The following is a 26,385-nucleotide window of genomic DNA, read 5'->3' as shown; positions in this document are numbered from 1 at the left end:
CCCATCTAAAAACAATATATAGGAACTTTATGATTTGTCTATCAGGATATTACATTTACACTAGTCTTATCATGCTCAATGAAACAAATGTTAAACGTTGTAAACACTTTTGTATATGTTGCTTATGAGATTGTGACTTTTTAACTGTGTATACTGTAGAATTGTTCACGATATATGTTTTAACTGCCCTTTGAAAGATACAAATCTTCTTAATAAACTGTTCCCTCCCTTTTTTTACATAAATTGTTTGGGCTTATTGTATGCCACAATTGACTAGTGGGGTCCTTATATATTTGAGTTACCTGGTGACTGGGGACCAGTTGGGTCTGGATCTGGATGATTGCTTCAGTGACTAAGGTATGTTTGGCCTGAATGATAGAGACAAGTAAATTGATCAGGAATTTACCCTGGTGTGTTGAATCTGTTCCCAAGAGAACATTGCTCTCCTTGTTGACTTAGTTAAACCAGTGCCCAGATATTGCTAAGATGCTGCCTTGGTGTAACTATGTAGAGTAAACCATTCCTGCGCCCTACCCGTCAGTAATGCTTTGTCCTCTACCAAGGTGACTCTATTGACGGTTTTATTAACAAGCTGTTTGAAGCGGTCATGTGTCCCTGAAGTCTCCCAGAGTCCGCGAAGGCATAGTTGAACTATTGAGTCTTGCAGATAGACCCTTGCTGCGCTTTTCTCCTTAGTCAGCAGTTCAGCCCATAAATGAGCATTTAGAAACCCTGGCTCTGCTCTATTGATCTTATTCCAGCATTTGATAAGCTCCTCTACCAGCCAGCCCTTGCCTTTGTATACTAAATTCTAGTCTTATTTGGGCTGGTGACATGTATTTGGGTAGGCTGAAGATCCTTCTTAGTGCACCCATTACTATTCCATCTAAAATGGTTGCATGTCTCCCCTCATAGACTCACTTCCAGAGGTGATTGTTTGAATAAGTTTTGCTTGTATCACTTGGACCGGTGGAGAGAAACTGGAGCTGGCAATTTTGTTCCTTAACTATTTGAGGATGCTATAATTCAAGCCTTGTAAATGAAATGGTTGGTCTAACGAGGTCTCTTGGAATCCGATGTTTTGTTTCCCAGTCCAAGAGCATAGACGTATGATATTTTCGACTGTTGGTGAGAGATTCTTGTTAAGTGAGCGGTTATTTCTTTGAACGTTTATTGTGCTAGCTAACCAACCCCAGTCTTGTGGTGCTAAAGTTCCGGGCACAGTAGGAGTAGCCCCCCCCCCCCGGCGTACTGTTTTCTCCTTGTACATTGGAGATGTACTCCGTAATCCTTATGTCTGTGTCGTTGAATACTCATAGCGGGGTTCTGGATGATCGTTGTGCCTAGCTAGCAGAGTCTCCGGATATCCCGGTTTTTGATCAGGCACCAGTTTAATTCCCCAAGTACATAGTTCTTCTTGCTCATCTAAGGCCATCCTAGATTTTCCAGGTGATGCCAGATCGCTTTTGTTGCCCCATTCCCTAAATGGTTGTTATGTTCCACAAATTCTATGGGTTTCAGATCAATTGATCTTAGATCCTCCAGTCTACTGATGGATGTTAGGAGTTGCAAGATGTTCCCTCTGTTTAGCATATCAGCACTGCCTTTGGACTTATATTCAGGTAAAAACAGGGTAGCGCATGTTTCTGGCTGTGTCTGCAGCCCTCCGGAGGTTTCTATTTGATGTCTGTGTTCCAAGGGTTATGGGAATTTCACTGAGACTATCTGTACAGATTCTGAGCCGCTTCCAATAGTTGGGTCTTGCTCCTCGTGAGTGACTGCCTCCACTCCCAGGGTGCAGTCCCTGACTCTTGTATCTAAGGTAGTTAGTTCCTGCAAGGTTTCTCCTCCCCTTATTGTTGATCCCTCTTCAGTTGTCGTGCTACCTGTAGAGAGCTGGTTGGATCTGTTTTGCGTGTCTTTTGAAGTTTCTCTAGTTGCCCTCAGCACTGGCCTGTTAAATATTGGGATTGTGGAGTCTGTTTGTAAGTACGCTGTTATGTCTGTCTTCCTTTTCTTGCTCTTTCTTCTTTTTTTTCGTCGTTGTTTTTAGTTGAGTGGGGCAGTTGACCGGGCGTCTTTCTTCATGATCCGTGATGACTTCCTTTTTTGTTGCAGGCCGTTATGACTTCCTTTTTTGTTGCAGGCCACTTGGTACTCTTGATCATTGCTTCCCACATCCATCTGTGAGTTCTCATCTTGGATTTGATCATTTTACTTGGTGAGTCTACTCTCTGAGTCCACACGACTGCTTGGTCAATTGCTGGCTCTATCGTCTGTGGGAAAGTAGCCTGGGATACTGCTGTTGTGGTTTTAGTTGTTTTGTAATGTCTGACAGAAGGTTCCCAATCACAGATGGCAATGTTGATAGTTTCCCTACAATTGCTACACAGGTGCAGCTTGTTTGTGTAAGTTGTGTCTCAGTTTGGGCCGTCCAATCAAATTGTTTAGGTCGGCCAATTTGAAGCTGATATTTGAGACATAAATGGCTAGTGAATTGATAAGTGACAGTTGAATGTCCATTTTGTCAGATTGATTTTGCATTGCATTGACTGACAATTGCATGGTATTCAATAATAATGTCTGTTGTACGTCCCATTCTGTTTGTCCTGGTTGATGTTGATATCAGGCGTCTCGCTGCTTTTCTCCTGAGGTAGATAAGGGTATATGCGGCTACCAACTCTTCCCACTCCTGTGTTGTAAGATGGGAGACGTCACTGTTTATGACCTGAGTCTCTGGCCTATGTGGCGATAGGTCGTTGGTGAAGGTGCTGTCGGGGACTTTCCATGGGGATAGAGATGTAGCCAAGTGAGGTTCTCCGGTTTTGCATCCATAGAGGGTGTGTTATGCTTCTCAGTGCGAGACCTATAGGCAATGCCAATGCTTGTTTTAGTTGCTTTGCTTGTCTCTTTACAATTCCTTTTCCTTTTATTCATTTTTGATGAGGTCTGTTGTCTCCCTCGCAGATCTCATGTTGGTAAATTTAGCCAGTGCCTGTTCTGTTTTAGCCTTCTTTTTGATTTGTCGCAGCTGTCTTCCTTGTTCCCTCCCACTAAACTGCTGGTATTGGTTGAGCCGCTGTCAATGTTTGCCTATTGCGGCGGGCCGCTTATAGATGATTAGATGGTTGCAGACTGCAGTATTTACTGGGTCCCAAAGTTGATACGTTGTATAGTTGTAAAGTGCTTCTGTGTTACTGCTCCCATGTACTGGTTATAGTGTTGCAGTAGTGCTGATCTCTGTGTCTATTGCTTTGTGCTTACATTCTCCTTTTGCTCGGACCGTTTTTTTCTCCAAGCCTCAGACATTGAAAGGGTTATTATGGGGCCGTCACAGGGCTGTTGCAAGAGGCAGATGACAAGTAGCAGCTGGCAGTGGCTGCAGCAAGCAGGAAATAGTGGGGCAGCAAGCCGCACCACCGCCTGGAGTGACCGCTTCCACCATGCATAGCTCTCTCCCTCCTAGCAGCGGTAGCCGTGATGGCCACTGCACTAGGGCAGTTTAACTCTCACTTTTCTGCCTGTTCGCCTGTCTTGCTGCCAAACTCTGACCTCTGTCGCACACTCTGCACACTACATGCTTTCTCTGGGTTTCACTCTTTACGCCCTCTTTTCTCCCAGCCCCTGCCCCCTTGTACCTTGCTCATCGCTCTCGCACGTGGCTGCAGTAACTGGGCAAGGAGTGCTATCCACCGGGACTCCAAAAAGCTGTCCAGCAGCACAATGGCAGAGCAAATTAGCACAATTTGATGGGGGGTTGCCAAGTATGCGGGGGCTGGGGTGTATAGGTGCTGAAGGGGTGAATAAGACAAACAACCCGTCAGTCAGAAGCAGGCCTCCAAGGCATGCACCTCAATCAGCCCCGATTCCGACTACAGCGGGCCTCAGTGGCTCGATTGACTCCTGGAAGCAGATGCTGCCCCAGCCAGGGCTACCGATTGCTGGCTGCAGTATGTAGGTTTCCCGCTAGCCGTGCTCCCTGGCCCACTCCCTGGCCGGCTCTCGCAGCTATTACTTTGGTCAAGTGATCAGACAAAATGTGATGGTCCTCCTCAGGTGAATCTCAATGGATGTGACTGGGCAACAGCCACAGACCATTTGTGGGCTCTGCCAGGATTAGCCCTGTCAGCAGTAATCCTCAACAAGTTTGATCCTTCAAAATAATCACTTTTGTACATGTTCTATTAATCAAACCAAATAAAAGACACAGACATCTGCTCATCTGCAATTGAATCTTTTATGGCAATGTTTTATTGCACAGTAGGGAAACCTAAACCTGAAGTCCAGTAGTCCCTTCAAACTTGTAAGATGCCAGAGTAAGCGGGTCATCCTTCACTGCCAGGAGTCACTCTTTACTCAAAAATGAACTTGATACCTACATAACCTTTTAGGTTTAGCTCATACTATTATTACCTTATTTCGAATCATGCTCCCTTTTATCCTCCCCTCCCCATACGCAGCATTAAGTAGCAGTGAGAACCACCTTTAAAAGCACACATTTCCAGTCTATAGGTAGTTCATGTAATTTCAGCATGATTTCTGATTTTCAAGAACCTCTGGCACGCCATCTCACCAACAATGAAATTGCTATTTTAATAACTTTTTATTTTTACATTTTTTTATTGACATTTAAAAGTAATTATGGAGAGAGAGGCATAGGCATTGCAGCATGAAGAGAGTAAATTTGTCAACAAGATTCATATATGACAGTATACTTAAACCAATTGCTGCCACATGCCCAGGTCACTCCTTAAAATAAACAAGGAATGGCATAGGGAAACATTATGTGGAAGGGGCGTGGGACCACTCAGAGTACATGGCGGGCCATGAGCTTAGAATGGTGCACCATCGGTGCAGTCAAAGGCATTCTGGTAATATACAATGGGGGAATCCTGAGCAATAACCTCTCAAGAGAGTGCATGCAGCGTCCACATCCTCACTTAATCTGTCACCTGTATAGCAGGGGCATCGCCTTCCCCATCTCCCCAGTCCGCGCATCTAAGTATATCGCTAGGGGGGTACAAAATATGCTTAGGATGCCATCTTATCAGCGTCAACTTCTAGAAAGAAGTTAGATTGCCCTGACAATGTGCTGCATCTCTAAGCCAGGCATCCTTTTTTAGGACTAGGTGACTCCCCAGTGCATTGCCACTCTCCTCTTAGCTAACAGTAGCAGGAGCGCAGACAGCTTCTGCCGCTCTGAGGGAATCTCCTTAACATATCCCATTAGTGCAACTTAGGGTGTCAGATCCATTTGCAGATCAGTGATCTCGTCAATAGTGTAAAAAACGTCCTGTCAGAACCTTCCCACTCTGGGGCAGTCCCACACTAAATGAAGAAAGTCAGTTTGGGGCGCTGAGCATCTAATGCAACATGTGTCATCTATGAGACCCATCCTTCTTAGGCGCTCTGAAGTCCGGTATATCATGTATAAATATTTAAAGTGGACGTAGCGCAGTTGATAGTTGAGCAACAGCGCCCGCGCTTGAGCACAGCAGAAGTGACACTGTTTCTCAGGGATAGGGATGGAAAAGGCATCCGACCACACCTGTCGAGCACTCAGTGTATGCACAGGAGCTGTTGCTTGCATATCTGTATATATTCTAGTGACGAGCCTGCACGGGGACGGATTTACCAGAAAGGCTTCAAGGACCTGAACAGTGGGGTCGCCGCACGGAACGAGCTTTGAAATCCAAGAATCACCGCTCACAGCTTGAAGTATGTAAGAGAGTCCTCTCGTTCTTGTAGGGCTTGATGTGGTGTAATGTAGGATGTCTCTCTGAGTAAATGTCGCCCATGGTTGTGAGGTGTAGCTTGCGCAGTCTAATGCCCGTGCCAGTGTTGTGTGTGGCAGCTAATGCAGGGTGATACAAAAGGGGATGATGGACGGAGAGTTTGAGCAAATCAAACACTCACCCCCAGTCAACTGATCTGGGTTTAATCCATCACCATTCTTTAGCTCACTCTGCCACCCCAGTTCAGACATGGCCATATGCAAATCAGTCTGACCCTGTGCCTCAGGGGAACAGTCCAGCCTGAACTGCCAAGCCATATCTTCCCTGGACCGATTTCGGATTCATAATCCTCATCAGCCAGGCTATCTTGAATCCAGTGGCAAAGTGAGCAAGGGACTCACGTCTGAGCATACCCTGCCAACTTAGGGCGAACAAAGCGATACAAAAGGGTGGCATATCAAGTGGATGGAGGGGAAAAAAGGACGTCCATGTGGGTCCTCTTCCTCAACTCATCCCTCGCCCACACCGTGCATCCCATCGTGTCAATCCCAGCCTTGGGATGTTTCAGAGTCTGGAACAATGCCATACAAAACAGGCATTGAGCTGCATGATCACGTTCTGGCACTGTGTGAGGCAGAAACTGGACAGGGTACAGCGAATAATGTGCTTGTGCACTTGTCCACTAAGGCAGCAAAGGTCCATATCTGGCGCTGCCAGCCCACCCTGCTCAAATGCAAGCGTTAGGACCTCCCAAGCTACTCTGGGTGGTTTGCCAGCCCACGCTAGTGCTACCATGAGTGAACGAAGACGGTGCTTAAAACACAGCGGCAGGGGAAGCAGGAAATTAATGAACAGGTAGAGAATTTTTGGGTAAAACCATCATCTTTGCCAGGGCCAGTCTACCTGTCATAGAGACTGGGAGCTTCTTCCAGGCATCCACTTGTCCCTCCGGCCAGTCCATCAGGTGGCCATAGTTGGAGCATCATAGAATGTCCGAATCACGGCTAAGCCAGACTCTGTCACCCAGCGTAGGGGAAAGTCTGAGGTCACTACCTGGGTAACCGGTGTAAGGGGGAAAATTACTAACTTGGCCCAACTGATGGAAGTCCCGAAGAGTCCACTGAATCTGATGAATTCCCTAATCAAGGGGTCTAAATTGCAATTGGGGTGTTTAACGTACAGAGTGATGTCATCTGCATACATGGAAACCAGTACCACTCGGGTGAAAGCCGCGGTGGGAAGGGTGGTGTTGAAGGAGAGCTGCAAGTGGCTCCATCATGATGGCAAAAAGAATAGGCAACCGAGGGCATCTCTGCCGCATGCCACGAGAAACCGGGAAGGCGGGGTGATCAAGCCATTAATTTGAAGACATGCCACAGGCTGAGTTTACAAGAGCCAAATGTGTCTAATAAACTTGGGGCTAAGACCAAGTTGAGACAGTACGGCCATTCAAGGTAATCAAAAGCCTTAATGGCATCCCCAAAATAATTGCAGCAGCACTAAGTCTGGGCTCAGTGGTGTGCAGAAGCGCAAAAATGCCGCGTTGTCATGGCTGCTTACCGATTCACATTTCTGCGATCCTTCCCAGGTTTTAAAATTGTGACAATGAGTGCCTCTCGTAGGGAGGGGGGTTGCACACCCCTCTCCAGTGACTCCTAAACAGCAAGGAGGAGCGAAGCCAGGACGAAAGCGAACTCTTTATAGAACCCGGCAGTGAGCCCATCCCGGCCCGGGGTCTTGTCTCAAAGCATCATACATATCTCTTGCACAACTTACTCCACCCTAAAAGGCTCACCTAGGAACCGGCAGTGACTGTCATCAAACCACAGCTGCTGCTTGGGCTTACCGCTTAGAGCCCATGGTGCATGGTATCGACTCCCGTTCACGTCGCTGGTCCACTTAGTTCCCACTGGCTTCCTCATCTTTTGCTAACTACCAACAGCGTACTGCTTCAGGTTAAATCTGGATACTCTCACCATTTTGCATTCAAACATAGCCAGACGCACTGCCGCAATTATAATCACTGACCCTGGGGCTTAAACGCCCTAGCTGTGGTTTTACCAATTACACTATCAACCTATCAGCAGGTATCCTTCTCAGGCAACACAATCTCTTTGTCCTGAGTATGATCCCACTACTACATGAGGGATAAAAACGCCGTCGACTTTAGCACCTTGACACAGAATTGCTCATGATAACTATAATATATTGGTGCAATGGTGCTTTTACTATGTTTTGGTGTTTGGTAATTATTATATTGATTGCATCTTGGCCAAAATTATCTATGCCTGAGTTCTTTTAACTTTATTTTCTAACATTACCCCACTTTATTTTGTATTTTCTCCATGTTATTCATAATGTAAATCAACATTTTAATTTTTCCGCAGGAATTCTATGACCCGGTTTTTATTATGTGTTAATTCTTTCTATTTATCTGTGCTGTAGGGGACCAGTGTTCCTATATAATTTCTTGTACCCAAGGTCCCTCTCAGATTCATTGGGTTCCCTACTTGCTTTTAAATGTAACAAATTTGGTGTCAGTCTTATTGTCGGTAAAGTATATAGTCTTCCCCGCATGAAAAATGCATACTTTTGCGGGGTACAGCAAGGAGTATTTGGTGTCAGTCTTAAGGAGGGTGCGCTTGACGGACAAGAAGTCTCTCCTGGCTGCTTGCACAGCTACTGTGAAATCCGGGTAAAAGGAAACAGGTGAACTCTGATAGGTGATTGCTTGTTGACCCCTCACAAGTCGAAGCACTGTGTCTCGGTATTTTAGTAGGTAGCCAATTATGGGACATGAAGGAATACCCAGCAGGGACGCAGGCCCAGCGATCTGTGCTCTCTATCAACCGTCAACAGGGTAGAAGGTGCCTCCCCAAAGAGCTCCCACAACATTGCTTCGACATAGTCTTCCATGCGGACCAATGCAGTAGATTCAGGGAGGCCTACAATTCTCAGATTATTCCGTTGGGAGCGTGCTTCAAAGTCTTCATTTTTCTGTGGATAACTTTCAAGACTTTTTCCATCTGCTACATTTTCTCACTTACTGTCACTCTTTCGTCTTGGATTGTTGATATGCGGTGTGCAAGTGGAGTAATGTGCTCTCCATGGCCATCAACTCTTTCTTTAAGCCGGTCAAATCTGTCGATCAGAAGAGCAATTTTGGTGTCATTAGCAGTTAGGCTGTGCTTCAAGCCTATAAACGTTGCTGGAATGTTTGGCTCCTCGGGGTCGCCATCCCTATTTCCCGAGCATGAGTGGCGGTCCTCCGTTGTCGATTCCACTATGTGTGTCAGCCAGCGCTGGTCAAAAGATAATTTTGACTGTTTAGTGCCCTTGAAGTTGTGCTGGGCAAATGGGGGCTGCATTGACAGATTGGGAGGTTGTAGGTTGGGAAGCCCTCCGTTTCCAATCATGCATTCGAGTTCCACAACACCCCCAAAAGGCAGTTTCAGCGGGGCACGAGCAGACCGCACAGCCACAGGATGATCCATGTAGCGGGTAGACGCTGGAGTCAACAGGATATGACACCGCTGCAGTCCCCTCCTCGAGGTCTGGTCCACAGAATGGCACAAAGTGGACCTCTAATCACCCTGATCTCAGCAGGGGGCACAAGTACATCGGCAGCCGGTCTATAGAGGAAGATGGCGTTGCAGTCGCTAAAGGTGCATGAGGGAGCAGTTGAGCTCATGTGACATTTATACGGTGCAGATTGACAGCAAAGAGCTGAACAAATATCGCTGCCCTGATCGGCAGCAGTGTGACCCGGAGTGGCACCCAGAGCGGGCAGCGGCAAGACACCAAAGTGAGCCCAGTTTGAATGTGGCACGGTTAATCCCCATGCTGTATCGCTTAATGGTAAAGCTCAAGGCGATCTAGCGTCATGTGACAGTCAGGAGGAGCATATATTTTTCCGGTGCAAACGTCGACAGTACCACCATTATTACTGAAAGTTTGAGAATGAAAGAGGGCAAAGGAGTAGGCTTTTCAGAGATTACAATTGGGGCCCTGTGTCTCTGCAACATTGCCCCTTTGCTGTAGTTGCACGCAGTAGCTTGTCTCAGAGGCCACTGGTCCGTCCGGTATACAGAGTAATGAGGAAGCCTTGGGGGCGCAGGGCCTGGCACCTCACGGACGCCAGGCTTAGCACTTTTCTGCTTGCTCCCGCAGGGCTTAGACTCCGACCATATCCGCTCCTGTGTCCCTCTCAGCCCCACTCATACCTACAGGGTGAAGTCAGGTCGAGGCAAGTCTCACGCGGCGTGGCCGTCCCAACGGGACGCTGTGAAGCTGCTTGTGGGCAGAGCAGTGCAGATTATTCCTCACTAGATCATGAGGTTCACCAGTATTGTAGTGCCTGTCCACAGGGTTGTATTGGGATTAAAAATCGGCCCGGGCACGCTAAAATAAGGTGGACCACATTTGCATATTGCCTTTCCGCAAATCACTGCTTCGGTGAAATTTTATAAAAAAAGTGGGGGTGGGAGGGGGCATAAAAAAAAATGCACGGATTAGGTTACCCTGGTGAAACACATCTGAAAACAAGTGAGGCCGCTTTTGCTCAGGCCCCCTGCCCCCGCTCAATATGCATATATTGATGGGCCGGCCTACGAGAGAAAGGGAGTGAAAACCTCTGCCGTTAAAAAAAGGGAGGAATGGATGCCCAACTACCTCCAAAAAGGCCACTCTGGCACCCACTGGGCCGCTGGTGGCATCGAACAACGCAGAAACCACCCAAATTAGCCCCCAGGCTGCTCTAAAAAGCAGCCCACAGCTGCAGCTCGGACACCCGCTCCTTGGGCATTGCCTGAGTGCCCGCGTTACCAATCCGACGCTACCTATCCAGGCGGCGTTCCTCTGCACCACCAGTCCCCTCCGACTGCACCTCTGCAGCCTTGGCAAGTTACCATTCTGCTCGCTGGAGCTCTCTCCTCATGGGACCCCCTTCTATCTTCTTCCTCATAAGTCCAGGTCCGTCATACACAGCCACAGTTCCAACCTTGCTCTTGGGCTCTGCACTTCCGATATCCCGCTAGGCCGCACAGGATGACGTGGCGGCTGCCGTCAATGGAGTTTCAGTTGCTGTTCGAAAACGGATCTCCCGAAAGGCAGCAGGCTTCCCTACACATAATCATCGCCTAGCAGGCGCCAATGTCACTTCTTGAGGCAGATGACGGTCAAACGTCCCCGGTTGGCAGGGCCTCACAAGGTGACACCCATCTTGTGGCCAGGATCTCTAGCGCCCCCGCTTTTTTATAACTTCCCGTTAATGCCTCACTCACCCTCAAGATTCTCTAGAAGTCACTAGACAGCCCCTCCGTGCCTAAAGGCAAAATGGTTACAAACAATAGGGGCAACCCCAGAACCTGAACCAGGGGTAGTTAACACTATAGTCCAAACAATGGTTCAAGTACAACCTTTCTAAAGGAAAACAAATTAGGGAAAAGGGCTCCCTAAATGAGAGAAGAAAAAAGTGCTTCCCAACTAATAAAACAACCATACCCATGTATAAATAATTTTTCTTGATTTTCAAAAAAGAATTTTTTAATATGATCAGACAAAACGTATCAAAGATATATATACATTAGCGATGGAGCTCATACAGTTACACATACAGGGTTACAATGTAAACAATAACAGGTGTAAACAAACAAGTTGTGGCTGAGGAAGAAATACAAAAGTAGGTCTCAAAACAAAACAAAAATACACAACAAAACAAATTATGGCCTCGTTAGTTAGAGCCACACTTTTGGCGTCTACGGCGTTTCAACCGCATGCTGGCGGGACGAGGCGGCTTAAAGCTGACAAGTGTCTGGTAATTCTAGGCAGCCACCCTTCTTTCCATCGGTTTGTCTACCAACCGATAGTTTAAACTTTTATGGCACAGGGTCATTGATTTTTCCTACACTTATGCCCTTTAAATAATAATACAAAATTCTCTTCTGGGCATAATGGTTTAAGTAGGGTATACTTGATAGGTGCCCGCAGTTTTCATCTTTCTCCTAATAACATCTGTGGGATTCTTTGGAGAAATGGCTTTACTAACTTTATCTAGTTGCGCCTGCCTTCATCTTAGTTCCTTGTAGAACTATTTTTTGTACTCTAAGGGGATCCTCTATGTGTCTGCAGCATAATTACTTTGCTAAAAGAGTTGAGTCAATTGGTATGAATGTGTAGAAATTACTTTACATTGTCTAATCAGTACATTTGTTGTGATGCAGATGCTCAGTGTACCAACCTTAACTGGACATTATCCAATATAGGAAAAGCACAAGGAGATGCATTGCAGAAGTGCCCATGCCATAAATGCACAAATATAAGAGCAGGCATCTTGCTAGTCTCAATACATTAACAAACATTGAGTAGATTCATATCCTGGCACTGGCCTCCCACCTTTCATATATGGTGTATTTGATTCAAGGAAATATTCCATGCTTGCCTGAGCCCTCCAGAATTGTTGCCAGCAGCTGCAACAGTGCAGCCAAACCCATAAACAGTATATATCACATACAGATCAATCACTCATACATGCAGAATCTGTCACACACTTGTCACATGTTTTGATTCACACAGAAATTCTGCCATAAGACTCTCAGACTTCCGTTCACCCCAATGGCTTCTCTCAAATTCAAACTCTTTTCCCTCACACTTTCCTCACTCACGCTTCTTTCCTCATATTTATCACCTGGCCCCTTAAATTGCGCAGGCTGTTCATCAGCCCCACTGCTCACTGCTCCTTTTTGGTAATTCAGACAATTGGTACCAGTGTCCTGGCCAACAGCTCCCATTGTCAACCCTGGACCCGCTCCCACATCTCAACTGGCTCAGTTTGACAGCTACTTGCACCCAGCTTTGCAGCACTGCAGATCTATAGAGACTAAGGCCACAGACCTCAATTTTATAGTGTTCCACTCATGCCCACAGGGGAGGAGGTGAGATGGTGGTGCTGGATAAATGGCCACGAGTTGATGCTAAGTTCCTAACCGCCATCAGTCACCTAATAAAACGTTTTGCAGTTGCAGTACAGTTAGGAATTTCCTCCCTTCAGTTCCTTTTAGCCGTATGATCTCTCCATCCTAACACCATCAAGCCCTACCTCCATGAAACATACAATAGTGCTGACATGAAGTGTGGTCAGATTTTGCCTTGATTGGTTTGAGTACAAAAATAATTAATTTGTCCACAATTGTATTCTGAAAAAAAATGGGAAATAGGTATATAATATCACTGCATGATTTCTTTGTTGAAAATGATATGTTTTCATGATTTTTTTTTTAAATGTGTGAACTACTTAATATTTTTTTTTTTAAAACATGGTAAAATTGTTCAACAGTTCTGAAACAATAACTTTGAAAATACTGACATAATGTTTAGTAAGTTCGAATTGTTCGTTAAAAACCTAAACACTTAGTTTGATTGTACTTTGTGAGGTTTTAATAGTGGACATATTTTGTTCATGCGTTGAAATATTTTGAAGATATATTTAAAAAGTTAGATTTAAATGAAAATATTGGTTTTGATATTTCATCGAAAGTGTAAAGTTTTGTACAGATTTGTTTGGATGTTTATAAATTGTTTACTGTGCTTTGACATTAATTTAAACAATCTAAAAAATTATGAATTAGTATTTAAAAGGGAAAAGTGTTATGTTTGGAACATCTAAATGTAAACCTGGTTCTTAGACCTGCTAGCTTTTCATTAAAAAAAATCTATTTGGGTTCTTGCTCATGAAAAGTGCCTAGGACTGGCTCAACTTACAAATTAATGATATAGTGACAGTTTCACAGTTTGTTTAAGAGATGCCACAAGTATTCACTCACATTTTTCTTTGCAACATGTTAAAAACAGCAGCTTTTATTTGCTCAAATGCATGGCCAAAAATCTAATCTACCAGTGGCATTAAACACTGTAGTTTAGAAAAAGGTTTCTGTTTCTCATACATAAAATAGAAAACGTTTGGTTTTAGTGCATATTGCATGGGCATGGGTGAAGCAGGCCATTAATGTCTTTCTTTTATTGGTGTATAATCAATAGAGATTATTCTTTTGATTGTTGCTGTAGAGCCATGTAACTATTTTAGCAGAAAATGGGACTGTCTTTGGTAGTATTTCTGAGTAGATAGAATGGGGACTATGCACAAAAGAAACATTTACACTTGAGTAAATCTGCATGTGGAAATTTACTTTTACACTTTGTAGTAAATTTCCTACTTTGCATGCTCACCATTAAGAGTGTAAAGTTACTACTAGTAACTTTTCGTTGGCAGACGGGGTCTCCCGATGGTAAAGTATAGGAAGAATGTTGTTATCATTATTTATAAAAAATGCTACAACACTATTACCTAATTCCTGATATATCAATATCTAATGAATTTAAATGTATTAGATTAATAAAGACATTAAGTGAGATCAACCTGTCTAAGAAAAACCATTGACATTATTATTTAATGTTTGCTATCAGTCCAATACCTGAGTAACTGGAGTGTATCTGGATGCTCACAAGTACACATACCGAATACAGGATGAATACAACACTTTCAGTTAATGTTTTTGTTTGAATAGTGGACAACCTGCGTTTGGAAGATGGACAGGCAGTTCAACTAGAGGATGGCACCACAGCATATATTCACCACTCTTCAAAAGGTAAGTTATTTAAATTCTAATTCCGTCTTATTGTGCTTTTGCCAATTAGGGGTGAGAATACTAGCTAGCAACTTTTAGCAAACGTCCACATGTAAGGGGAATGAGGTAAGTAATAGTGCACAGTGAGAACCCCCAACTAACCAATCCCCAGAATGCTTCATTGGGTTTCTGTAAATTCTAATAATGTGCTGCTAATTTTAGCTGGTAGTGGAAAAATACAGTGGAAGGATGCCTATAGATAATCATGAACACACACATAAATACATAAATAATGCACATAAAAAGAACCCCACCACGTAACAGAAAGATAGCGGTTTAGCTAGACCTATGTCTTGAATACCATGAGGTAAAACCTTACCTGAATAGGTAAGTTTTTGACCAACATTTCAACATTGAGGCTTGAGACTGTACTGATTGCGATTATCAATCTGATGTCAACTTTTGTTCAAGATCCATAACCATATAAGAACGCCTGGGTCTATAAACCACAGTGCTAGTGGAGTGTCCCTTTTAAAGGACGGTTTCCAACACCCACTGAGGTGGCATGCTTTATCATAGGGTAAACTCCTTGCATCATGAACCTAGTCACGAAGCGGGCTACAACCCCCTCACAGTGAGGGAGGAGCTTAGGAATGTTTTTCTTGTGTAAAGAGAGGTAAACTAATTACCTTGAGTGAACAGGGTGTGGTGAGGGGTGCAAATGAAAGAGTGAATGTGAAGTAAAACTGTTTAAGGCTACGCAATGGGCTTTATTAAAGCATCCCTAGACCAGGATTGAACCCAAGCTGTAACATGAAAATGTATTCCTATTATACAGTGTGAGAAAAGGTCGACATGTTTCAGCCTAATACCCTTACAAGAGGTGTGGCTGCCTTTTTCAGCACCTAGTGTGTGCTACTTTAATCATGTGTTACAAAACCAGAAAAATATGTCAATATACAAAACCAGTGGTTAGAGTGGTAGTCCACTCATTCAGAGTTCCACTGTTAGGTGACTGCCTGCAAATATCAGATAATGCACCCCAATTTATTTTTATTAAACATTTTTATTGTTTTTTGGAACAACAGCAGGGCATAAATCAGTTAAAAGGCGCATACATTTATTGAGGCAGGTCAATATACATAACAGTATAAATACATGACAGAGATGAATAGGATAATTAAAATGAATTTCACTTGGTACATTACTTAAGTCCCTTACTTCCTCCCCTCTCAATGCACCCCAAATTTACCTTGGTGCAAACTCAAGGTAACGTACAGTCATTTGTGGCCAGACGACAAATGGTGTGGAGTGCGTTTGGTGGGTGAGGGAAACTGTCCTTTAAAAGGGACACTCCACTAGCACCATGTTGCTATTTATAAACCATGGGGTTCTTATGTGGTTTTGGTTTAGAAGTTGGGTAATCAACCACTTCTAGGTCCGTAAACCTCCCTTGGTTATCCTCTGTGTTTTGATTGTGAACCGTTGTGCATGGTCATGCTTGTTGTATCTTTGCTTGTGTGTCAATACTTGTCTTCCTTTCGATATATTCTGCTTTATCTCAATTGTGTTTTTGTAGGTATCTTTGCTTTCTCCAGAGCGATGTACACTTACAAAGGTGCATGTGCATTTCACATTAGATATAGCCATTTTGTTGCACTCACATGAGGGACACTACATGATATCATAACTGAGCTGTTTCTCACTGTACTTTCTTTCTTTGTCCCTTTGGGTAGCCAGTCTCTGCCACAACACCTTTTCTCTCTTTTATTCCTTAAACGTTTTGGAACTGATAGCGATTCTGTCTTGCTGTAAAAAACATTCTTGTCCATGATTGCTAAGAAGATGGTTTTAATTCAAACCAGCATCACCAACCAGTATGCTTTAAAAAACGAAATTAGGAGAAACTAGATCATGACTCCTCTTAATCCCTGGAACAAGAGCATTCTCTTGCCATTGGATTTACACAGAACAGAACAACATGGCAGACACTCTCAATGGAGCACTATGGGAAGTCAAGTTTATTAAGCACACTTTGATCCAATAGCCTTTTAGTGCATCAAACAGTTAACTATCCAATATTTACAGAAATAATGTACACATAAAAAGGACAGGAGCACATGCTGGATCCTGCCTAGCATCACCGGAGCATGCTGATCCTGTCACTCCTGTTGAGTCTGACAATGCTCATCCATTGTGAGACCTGCCCTTTACAACAAGTACAAAATGCAGAGACTCTGAAAGCATGATGTGAAGCACTTTTCAGAATGTAAGGCCACACACTGCCTGGCTGTCACACCCGTGTGCATACCTGCAGCTACGTGTGCACTCACAGCAGCTGCCGCCATCATTGTGCCCTGTCTTATTCAAGTGTGATGATGAGTTCTGTGGGACGAGCATGATTGAGTAATGAACCCAGGTGTCGTCAACTTCTTATTCTAAAAAAGGAGCTTTACAGAGATCCACTTGTTCACTACTGCTTACATCACAAAATGCCCTGCCTATTAATTAGTCTACAAATTATTTTACAATTTTTAGTATCCAAAACCAAAGATGGGTATGATCACCTCGCTTGATTTGGTGGCAACCAGTCCTTCTAAAACCCCAATGCTGGTCACATCGGAGGATCTCATTCTGACAAAACCTGCTGTCTAATTTACAGGCAAGCTATTCCTTTACAACTTGGCATCCTGGTTCCTAAGATTGCTCAGGCAGACTACTGGGTATTATAACAGGTTGTGTGGTGATCCTGATAGAGTGGATCATCCAGAAACATTTGATCCCATAACTGCCAAGAATAAAGATGTATTTGGAGTCTGCATCAACTGGATAAGACTATTCTTCAATTTTCAGTTGTTTAAAGTTTTTTTTATTTTAGACTTAATGAACTAGGCATGATGGTAGTTTGGGGATTAGAGGGTTGGAGTAATCACTCTACCCTATGCAGTCTGTCTGATTTTTAACTGAAGGAAACATCTTTCTTTACTGTTGTAATATCCTGACAAGTATAAATCGGAGATATTTATGGGGATCAATTAGTCACCTTGTCAAAGCTCACAGGCACATTATAAATTGTGAATCTCAGTCTGTTAACCTAAACAGTAAGAACAGGATTATTAAAAGAATTCATTTGTTCACTCTTTTCCATCACTATTATGTGACTACTATGTGACCTTACATTCAAATTATTGCCCCATATTCTGGCCCTGAGCAGATGAGCTATGTATATATATCAGCCACTTCTGGGTAAGAGTATACTGAAACAGAGAAGGTGGTTTAATACACATTTTTACTTGTTACTGCTTGTTTCCAAAAGAAAAACTAGGAATATAATGTATTTGCTGCACCCAGTAAATACCTCAAATGTCCGGCCCACATGCAATCAGTGCCTAAGTGTTTAATGACGTCATTGTGTGTGTTACATGACTTACTCATTCCATGTACCAAGATTTTATTTTGTTTAATGGACACTGTTTTGTCTGAAAAACCACTGTTTTCTGCATTTATTGGCCAGGAAAGTTGTACAAGACTAATGCTGCAAAACCAATCCCTCTCTAATGATTTCTTAATAGTCTATCAACTGAACCTTTATAGAGCATTCCTAAAAATGTTTCTCAGTCACCTTCCAAGATTCTATTTTTTTTTCAGAAAACATCAGTAAGGCGAAAGCACACTTTTCTCCTGAATTGTTCTTTAAGCACTAAATAGTCAATCATTGGTTGACCCTTTATTAATTTTTTTCTTTTAATGTCGTCTCTCAGACAGTTATGACCAGAATGCATTGCAGGCGGTTCAGCTAGAAGATGGGACCACAGCCTACATCCACCATTCAGTGCAAGTACCTCAGTCGGACACTATTTTAGCCATTCAAGCCGATGGCACTGTTGCTGGACTTCACTCAGATGCTTCCATTGATGCTGATACCATAAGTGCATTGGAGCAGTATGCAGCAAAGGTAAACTATATTCATAAGTTTCACGTGCTAGATTACATATTAAATGAAAGCTTTAAACAGATACTTGAAAAATACATAAATGAAGGAATACATTTTTAGTGTGCAATCCAAATAGTAAATGACAAGAACAAGAAAACAAAGTTAACATTTTATTTTGTTATCTTGCGTTGCCATTTCCTACATTTATAATGACCAAGGAAATGATTACGATGCTCTCTAAAGTTCAGTAAGTTATATTAAAGCCTTAAGTGTCTTCTGAGATTAGTGTATTTATTTGCCGTTTAATAGGACACCAGAACTCTTTTGTTTTTGGAAATCACTCATTTTTGGAATGAGACACACTTACCTAGTCATGGATGTCTTTACATTAGTTTGAAATTTGGTAGGGAATGTATTGAATCCTAGGGAGCACAACCAAAATATATTTTGCAGTAATCAGAACTTCAAAATAAACCCTACCTTACTTTATGTGTTCCCATTAGTAAAATATCCTCCTGTCATGAAAGTTTGAATCTGCCGCTCTGAAAAGAGACTTTGGAAAATTGTTACTTCAGGAACAGTATTTATGACCCGTGTTCAAAGGTTTATTTTGGGTATCTGGTCATTCTCCTATAGAGGGTTATCACTACTGAAGCAGCCTGTGAACTATTGGAACCAGAGCTAGAAGAATGTAAGAGCCTTTTAATTTATGTTCAAATTGATAGCAAAATGCACTATTTTAATTATGTCAATACATCTTTATATTGCTAGGTGTCTATCGATGGTAGTGAAGGAATCAATAACACAGGAATGATGGGGGAAAATGACCAAGAAAAAAAAATGCAGGTTAGTACATCTTAACATTGAAATGTCCTGTTGTGCTGTTTGAACTCCCTTTATTGTTTATGATATTTCACAATGTGCTTATTGTTTCTAAAGAGGTGTTTTGTTTGAATTTGCCTTGAAAATTCTATCAGTTTTGACCCTTTGCTATTCTCAGTTTGTTCCAGCTGTCACCACCCAGTAGCATCCATATGCGTTTCTCCATAAGCTGCGGAAATGTTACATAAAGGTATATTGCCTGGCTATCTGTTCTCTTAACTCTGACCTTCAAACCAACACACCTTCTGTTTTTGAGTCAGCTGTTGAGGACCGGGATGTGCTTTACACTTAGTGCACTACTTTTCCTTTACTCATCTGAGCCTTGCTCCAAACTTCTTTAAGTCTCCAGATTAGGCATTCTGAAGGCACTCTGTCTGATCATTGTTAACCAAATAAGATACAAAAGGTATCCCACTCTTACGAAGCAAATCATAGGTGAGTGTTTGGTTATCACCTTAAGGACGGCTTCTTGGAAGCATACGTCTTCCCACTTTATCCAGGCAGGTGAACAACACAGCGGTTTTATAGGATCTGCAGAGCAAGCAGTCATGCAGCCAGTACACAATGTCAAGCTTAGAATAAACACATTATAGAGACATATCTCAGCTGTTGTATGGATCCACACATTCACAGAAGGTTGAAGTCTTTACAGTGAAGCACCAATTTCACACGTTTAGCATGACCCCCTGCACAGGTGGCTGACCAGAACTGCCCTTGAAACATTTTCAGAAAGAAAAAAACTACATAGTGGTTACCAATCTGTGGGTATAAATTTGAATTTGGTTTGGCAGTGCAACTGTCAACTGTATGTGATCAACTAAAAAAAGAGCTTTGGGAAACACTACTAAGAGAGGGGCATAGCTCTGCACAGATGTTAAATACATTGAGTACAGCATTTGATTGGGTAGAAGTTGTGTCCTGCCTCTAAAATATAGTGCTTGTTACACTCCTATTAAAGAATTCCCCTCACCCAAGGTGGCCGTAGCAGCCAAATGTTAATGACACAGCAGAATGAGAGAGAGCCTTTGGCTCTGCCCAAATGTTGATTACCTTAAGTACAGCATTTGATTTGGCACAGGTTATGTGGTGTCCCTGAAAAAGAGTACTTCTCTTCCAGGGGATACTCATCAATAGTCATAAGCACTGAATAGTCCCGCCCACGTGCGGGACCCCGGAGCAATAGCCAATAATATGCATATATCCACATATATATATATATATAAATACATATAAATACGCATAAAATAATCATATATATATATATAGATAATATGCATATAAATATACATATGCAGCCCACTATAACCATACTAGGCTCAAAGAAAACTGCCACAATAGCATGTAAAATCGTTACATTTGCTAAATAGAGACATATAAAACACATTATATGATAATGTAAAGAAGAAAACACTGCCTAGGTTTTCTTTGAAACACACAACCTTTATTTTCAAAGGTAAAAACAGGCAGGATCATAGAGGCAGCTTTAGCCTAGATAGGCTGCATTGTAACAACAGAAAAAATCTGGCGCCGTGCCTTTAAGACCTCTGTGAGCCTCCAGGCTCCCATCATGCACCACAGGTGACAGTTAGGTCAGTTCTTTTTTCCGGCTCCTTCTGTGAGGATCCTGGAGCATTGAGCTCGCCAGTTGGTGATATTTTTTCACTTTCTTCTGGTATTTCTCAAATTTTTTCGTCTTTACTCGACGTCTTTAGTCATTATCTGACTAATCCAATAATTTTTTACTGTTTTTGGGCTATTTTTTCAGTCACAATGCCGGCCTTATTTGCTAAGTGTCCGGCCTGTGGTAAAAAAATGGCCAAGACAGACCCTCATTCGGTCTGTGTAGCTTGTCTACCTTCTTCTCACAAGCCAGAACTTTGCTACCACTGCAGCAAACTTTCAAGTAGGACTTTGAGAGAGAGAGAGAAGAGCAGGAGCGGGACTCGACGTCGTCTCATCGACGTCGACGGTCGCCGCCGAGAGGCTCGAGGCATCAGTCAAGGTCGCCGTCGAGAGGTGCCATGATGTCGACGTCGAACCGGGCAGTTGAGGTTTCGACGTCGAAGAGCCCCAGTCATACGACGTCGAGGCACACGACGCCGAGAAAAACATCGCCGTCGAAACGCCTGACGTCGACGCCGAAGAGGCACTCATCGTCGAAAAGATCGCCACCGAGGAGATCGCCGCCGAGGGAGAAATCGACGCCGAGGAGATCGCCGCCGAGGGAAAAATCGACGTCGAAGAGGATGTCGTCGATTTCTCCTGCTGCAAAAAGGCCTAGAATGGTGTCCAAAGACCGGTCTAAGGTTTCTGGGTCCTCTGGGAGGTCCTCTTCCTCACCTGACTTGCGGATTGTGCAAATCTCCCCAGAACCTTCAAGAGCTCCTTCACCTACAGGAGCTAATATCTCGCCTCGATGGCTGGGGGAGCTCAGAGACTGGAAGATAAGGAAAGTTAACCTTCCAAGGTCTCGTTCCAGATCTCCGGTGTCTGCTAGATCAAGGTCACCGCTGATACGGGTGGTGCACTCTGCAATACGACGTGAGCGTACTCCGCCGAGAAAGTCTCCATCGGAGAGGAGGCGAGCTTCGCCATCTCCTAAGTCTTCTCATCATCACTCTTCGAGAAGACGTGATACTAGGTCTTCCACAAGGTCTACTAATTCAAAGAGGAACTATTCTCCAACATTGTCATCAACCCCTCCGAGTAGGATTTCACCAATTGATGACGTGATTACATTTAATGAGGTTCTCTGTCGTGGTGCAGCTAAACTTCATATTGACATGCCTGTCTCTACTGCCAAGACAACGGTAATTTTCGAGACCTTACATCAAAAATTATCATCGAGGCCTTTACTCCCCTTGGTTCCAGGGCTGTTGGAACCGGCGGAACACAAATTCTTAACACCGGCATCCTTAGGAGCGGTTCCTTCGCGGATCGCAAAGAAATATAAAGCACCGGACACTGATCCGTTGTTTCTGAGGTCTGAGCCACAGCCTGATTCAGTCATCGTCTCAGCGGCTCGTAAGAATCAAACAGGAGCGGCTTCCTCATCTGTGCCACCTGATAAGGACAGCAAAACTATGGACTCATTAGGAAAGAGAATGTGTGCCACTTCTGCTTCCTATATGAAGGTTGCCAGCTCCTCTGCTTTACTGGGCCGCTATGACCGTTCTTTATGGGATTCCTTGTCTCGTTTTACAGAAAAACTTCCGAAAGAAGACAAGCAGGATTTTCTGGAAATCCTTCATGAAGGTGGGTTAGTGGCTAACCAAGTGATTAGCGCAGCGGCAGATGCTTCCGACTTGTCGACGCATGGCTATGCCCATGGAATCTGTGCAAGACGATCAGCTTGGCTGAGGCTTACGGGTCTTAAGCCTGAAGCGCAACACCGGATTCTGAATTTACCGTTCAATGGGAAATCGCTCTTTGGGTCTCATGCTGACGATGAGATGTCAAGAATGAAGACGGAGCTCGATACTGTAAAAGCTGTTGGTCTCGAAAAGAGAAAGGACAACTTTAAGAAGAAATACCGCCCTTATGACCGCAGACAGAACCAGCAGAGGGTTCAAACCCCTCAATGGTCGTCACAACAAAATCAGGGAAAATCCCAATGTCGTCCTGGTAGAGGAAGAGGTGGTATTTCCAGACAGTCTGCACCTGGAAACAAGCAGCAACAACAGAAACAGTGAGTGCTTGCTTCCCCTGAGTCCGTTACCCACTCCGGTGGGGGGAAGTGTTCTCTTTTACCTGGACGAGTGGAAAAACATCACAAACGACAAATGGGTGCTGAATATTGTGCAAAATGGATATGCGATCAGATTCAAATCTCCTCCACTCTCCATTCCTCCTCAAAAGTCTGTGTTCCATCACCTTCATCTTTTGAAACAGGAGGTGTCTACGTTAATCGTGAAGAAAGCTAGCGAGGAGGTTCCGAAGACACAGCGTCGTCAAGGCGTTTACTCCCGATACTTTCTGGTCCCAAAGAAAGGTCCAAACAAGGAGTTCAGGTCCATACTAGATCTCAGGCGCCTCAATCAGTTCATTCGGCGAGAAAAGTTCAGAATGCTGGCGTTACATCAAATAATTCCACTTCTGCATCAAAAGGACTGGATGTGCTCCATAGATCTTCAAGATGCTTATTTCCACATTCCCATCGCCCCAAAGCATCGGAAATTTCTAAGGTTTTGCATACAGACCAGTCATTACCAGTACACAGTCTTGCCCTTCGGGCTAAAGTCAGCTCCTCGCACCTTCTCAAAGTGCATGGCAGTCGTAGCGGCTTTCCTAAGGAAAAGACACATTTTCGTCTATCCCTATCTAGACGATTGGCTGCTAAAGAGTGCGTCTCCGATTCTGCTTCAGCAACATCTCACGTTCTGCATAAATCAGCTGCGGATGCTAGGCCTGCACGTGAACTTCAAAAAATCTATCCTCAATCCCACACAGAGGATACATTATCTGGGCGCACTTCTGGATTCAAAGGACGCAAAAGCGTATCCTTCGGAGGAGAGACTATCCTCTATGCGCCTCAAATGTCAAGTCTTACTAAGGAATCCTCGACCAACGGCCAGACAGATCTCGTCTCTGCTGGGATCCATGGCGTCTTGCATCTTCCTTGTTCCGAACGCCAGGCTGCACATGAGACCTCTGCAGCAGTCACTGGAGGATCAGTGGTCCCAGTTCTCAGACCGTTGGGAAGACAAACTGTCATTACCTCTGTCAGTGCAGATCTCCATTCGATGGTGGATGCAGCAGAGTCATCTGATGGTGGGAGTGCCTTTTCAAGAGGACATGCCCAAACGATCGCTGGTGACAGATGCGTCCCTGCAAGGATGGGGAGCCCATCTGGGGTCCCTCCAAGTTCAAGGAGTGTGGTCAGAGAAAGAAAGACTGTATCACATAAACATGTTGGAACTCAGAGCGGTACATCTGGCTCTCAAAGCTTTCTTTCCAGCTCTCAATTCACCCTCTCTGCTTGTTCAGACGGACAATACAACAACGATGTACTATCTGAACAAGCAGGGCGGAACGAGATCCAGACCTCTGTCGCTGGAAGAGCAAGCAATCTGGAAGTGGCTTCTGGCTCGGGGTATGACAATTTCAGCTGTCCATCTGCCCGGCGTTCTCAACGTCCAAGCAGACGACCTAAGCAGACACTTCGCAGAAGCACACGACTGGGTCTTAAAAGACGAAGTGATAAGAGATGTCTTCCAGGCCTGGGGATCACCAGACATCGATCTTTTCGCGGACGCCGACAACGCAAAATGCCGCGTCTTCGCGTCCAGGTACCCACAACGAGGATCCAAGGGGAATGCGCTATGGATGGACTGGTCAGAGACATTACTCTACGCTTTTCCACCGATTCCACTCATTCCCTTGGTGATCAAGCAACTGTACAAGTCGAAGACAGACATGATTCTAGTGGCTCCGGATTGGCCTCGCCAGTGGTGGTACCCGGATCTCCTGCATCTATCCAAAGTGCCGCACAGGAGGCTTCCTTGCTGTCCGGATCTGCTGACGAGGGAGAACGGCAGAGTGTTCCATCCCAACCTGCCGTCCCTGAAGTTAGCAGTATGGTTCCTGAGTTCGTCCAGTACGGACATCTAGGTCTCTCACAGGACTGCATGCACATCTTAAGAGAGGCAAGGAGAGCTTCTACCAGAAAGACGTATGCTTTCAAGTGGAAGCGTTTTTTCTTGTGGTGTGCTGCTGAAGGACATGACCCGATTCGAGGTCAAGAACAGGTACTGTTACCATACTTACTTTCTTTGGCCAAAGCAGGTTTGCAGTATTCCTCTATTAAGGTCCATCTGGCAGCGATTACAGCTTATCGAAAGTCCCCTACCCAAGGGTCTTTCTTTCAAATGCCAGTTGTGAAGGATTTCCTGGAGGGTCTCAGAAAAGTGTATCCTCCCGTGAGAGCTCCATCACCTCCTTGGGAGCTTAATGTGGTTTTGTCTAAATTGATGGGTCCTCCATTTGAACCTATACATAAGGCTTCCCTTCAACATCTGTCATGGAAGGTGTCCTTTCTTGTAGCGATCACTTCTGCGCGCAGGGTGAGCGAGATTCAGGCCTTATGTGCTACAGAACCCTATCTCGTTTTCCATGCGAATAGAGTGGTGCTTCGGACTCATCCCAGATTCCTTCCTAAGGTAGTCTCGGATTTTCACATTAACCAGTCAGTGACACTACCTAAGTTTTTTACTAACCCGAGTTCTTCAGCTGAAAAAGCTCTACACTCTTTGGATTTGAAAAGAGTTTTGAAGTTTTACCTTGATAAAACTAAAAGTGTTCGAAAGACTGATCATTTGTTTGTAAACTACGGTCCTCTGAATACGGGCTTGCCTGCATCTAAGAGGTCCATTTCTAGATGGATTGTGTCATGCATTTTGTTATGTTATCAATTGGCACGAAAACAGCTCCCGGGAAGACCGAGAGCTCATTCCACTAGAGGAAAGGCTGCTACTATAGCAATGCTTAAAAATGTTCCTGTTCATGAAATTTGTAAGGCAGCTACATGGCGTTCGGTTCACACCTTTTCTCGCCATTACTGCCTTGATTCTGATGCTCAGGCGGATGCTCAGGTTGGTCAAGCATCCCTGAGGAATTTGTTTGGGTAATATCTTTGAGTGTACTTTTTAGAGAGCATGATATTAGTCCGCAGGGTATGGGATGGGCTTGCTACTCTATTCAGTGCTTATGACTATTGATGAGTATCCCCTGGAAGAGAAGGATTAGTTACTTACCTGTAATCCTAGTTCTCTTCCAGGGGTATACTCATCAAAGTCATAAGCACACCCACCCGCCTCCCCGGACTAATATCAAAACAATCTCTTTCACATGTTACCCATGCAGTTATCACACTGTTATACGCCGTCCAAAAGAACTGACCTAACTGTCACCTGTGGTGCATGATGGGAGCCTGGAGGCTCACAGAGGTCTTAAAGGCACGGCGCCAGATTTTTTCTGTTGTTACAATGCAGCCTATCTAGTCTAAAGCTGCCTCTATGATCCTGCCTGTTTTTACCTTTGAAAATAAAGGTTGTGTGTTTCAAAGAAAACCTAGGCAGTGTTTTCTTCTTTACATTATCATATAATGTGTTTTATATGTCTTTACTTAGCAAATGTAAAGATTTTACAGGCTATTGTGGCAGTTTTCTTTGAGCCTAGTATGGTTATAGTGGGCTGCATATGTATATTTATATGC

The 26,385-nt window shown here is 44.1% G+C and overlaps 1 protein-coding gene across 2 annotated transcripts in view; it reads left to right on the top strand.

Moving 5' to 3' along the window:
- The window catches only part of ZNF143 (zinc finger protein 143), a 313,756-nt gene that overhangs the window by 136,715 nt on the left and 150,656 nt on the right, over nt 1-26,385 (top strand). For both annotated transcript variants that reach the window (XM_078680961.1, XM_078680962.1), the window contains exons 5-7: nt 14,297-14,377; nt 18,118-18,311; nt 19,062-19,136. In XM_078680961.1, the coding sequence (XP_078537087.1) occupies nt 14,297-14,377; nt 18,118-18,311; nt 19,062-19,136 (350 nt within the window). The remainder of the gene's footprint in view (nt 1-14,296; nt 14,378-18,117; nt 18,312-19,061; nt 19,137-26,385) is intronic.

The sequence above is a fragment of the Lissotriton helveticus genome, chromosome 3_1 (assembly GCF_964261635.1).
Source record: "Lissotriton helveticus chromosome 3_1, aLisHel1.1, whole genome shotgun sequence".
Lineage (NCBI taxonomy): Eukaryota > Metazoa > Chordata > Amphibia > Caudata > Salamandridae > Lissotriton > Lissotriton helveticus.
This window is presented reverse-complemented; position numbering and strand designations above follow the sequence as displayed.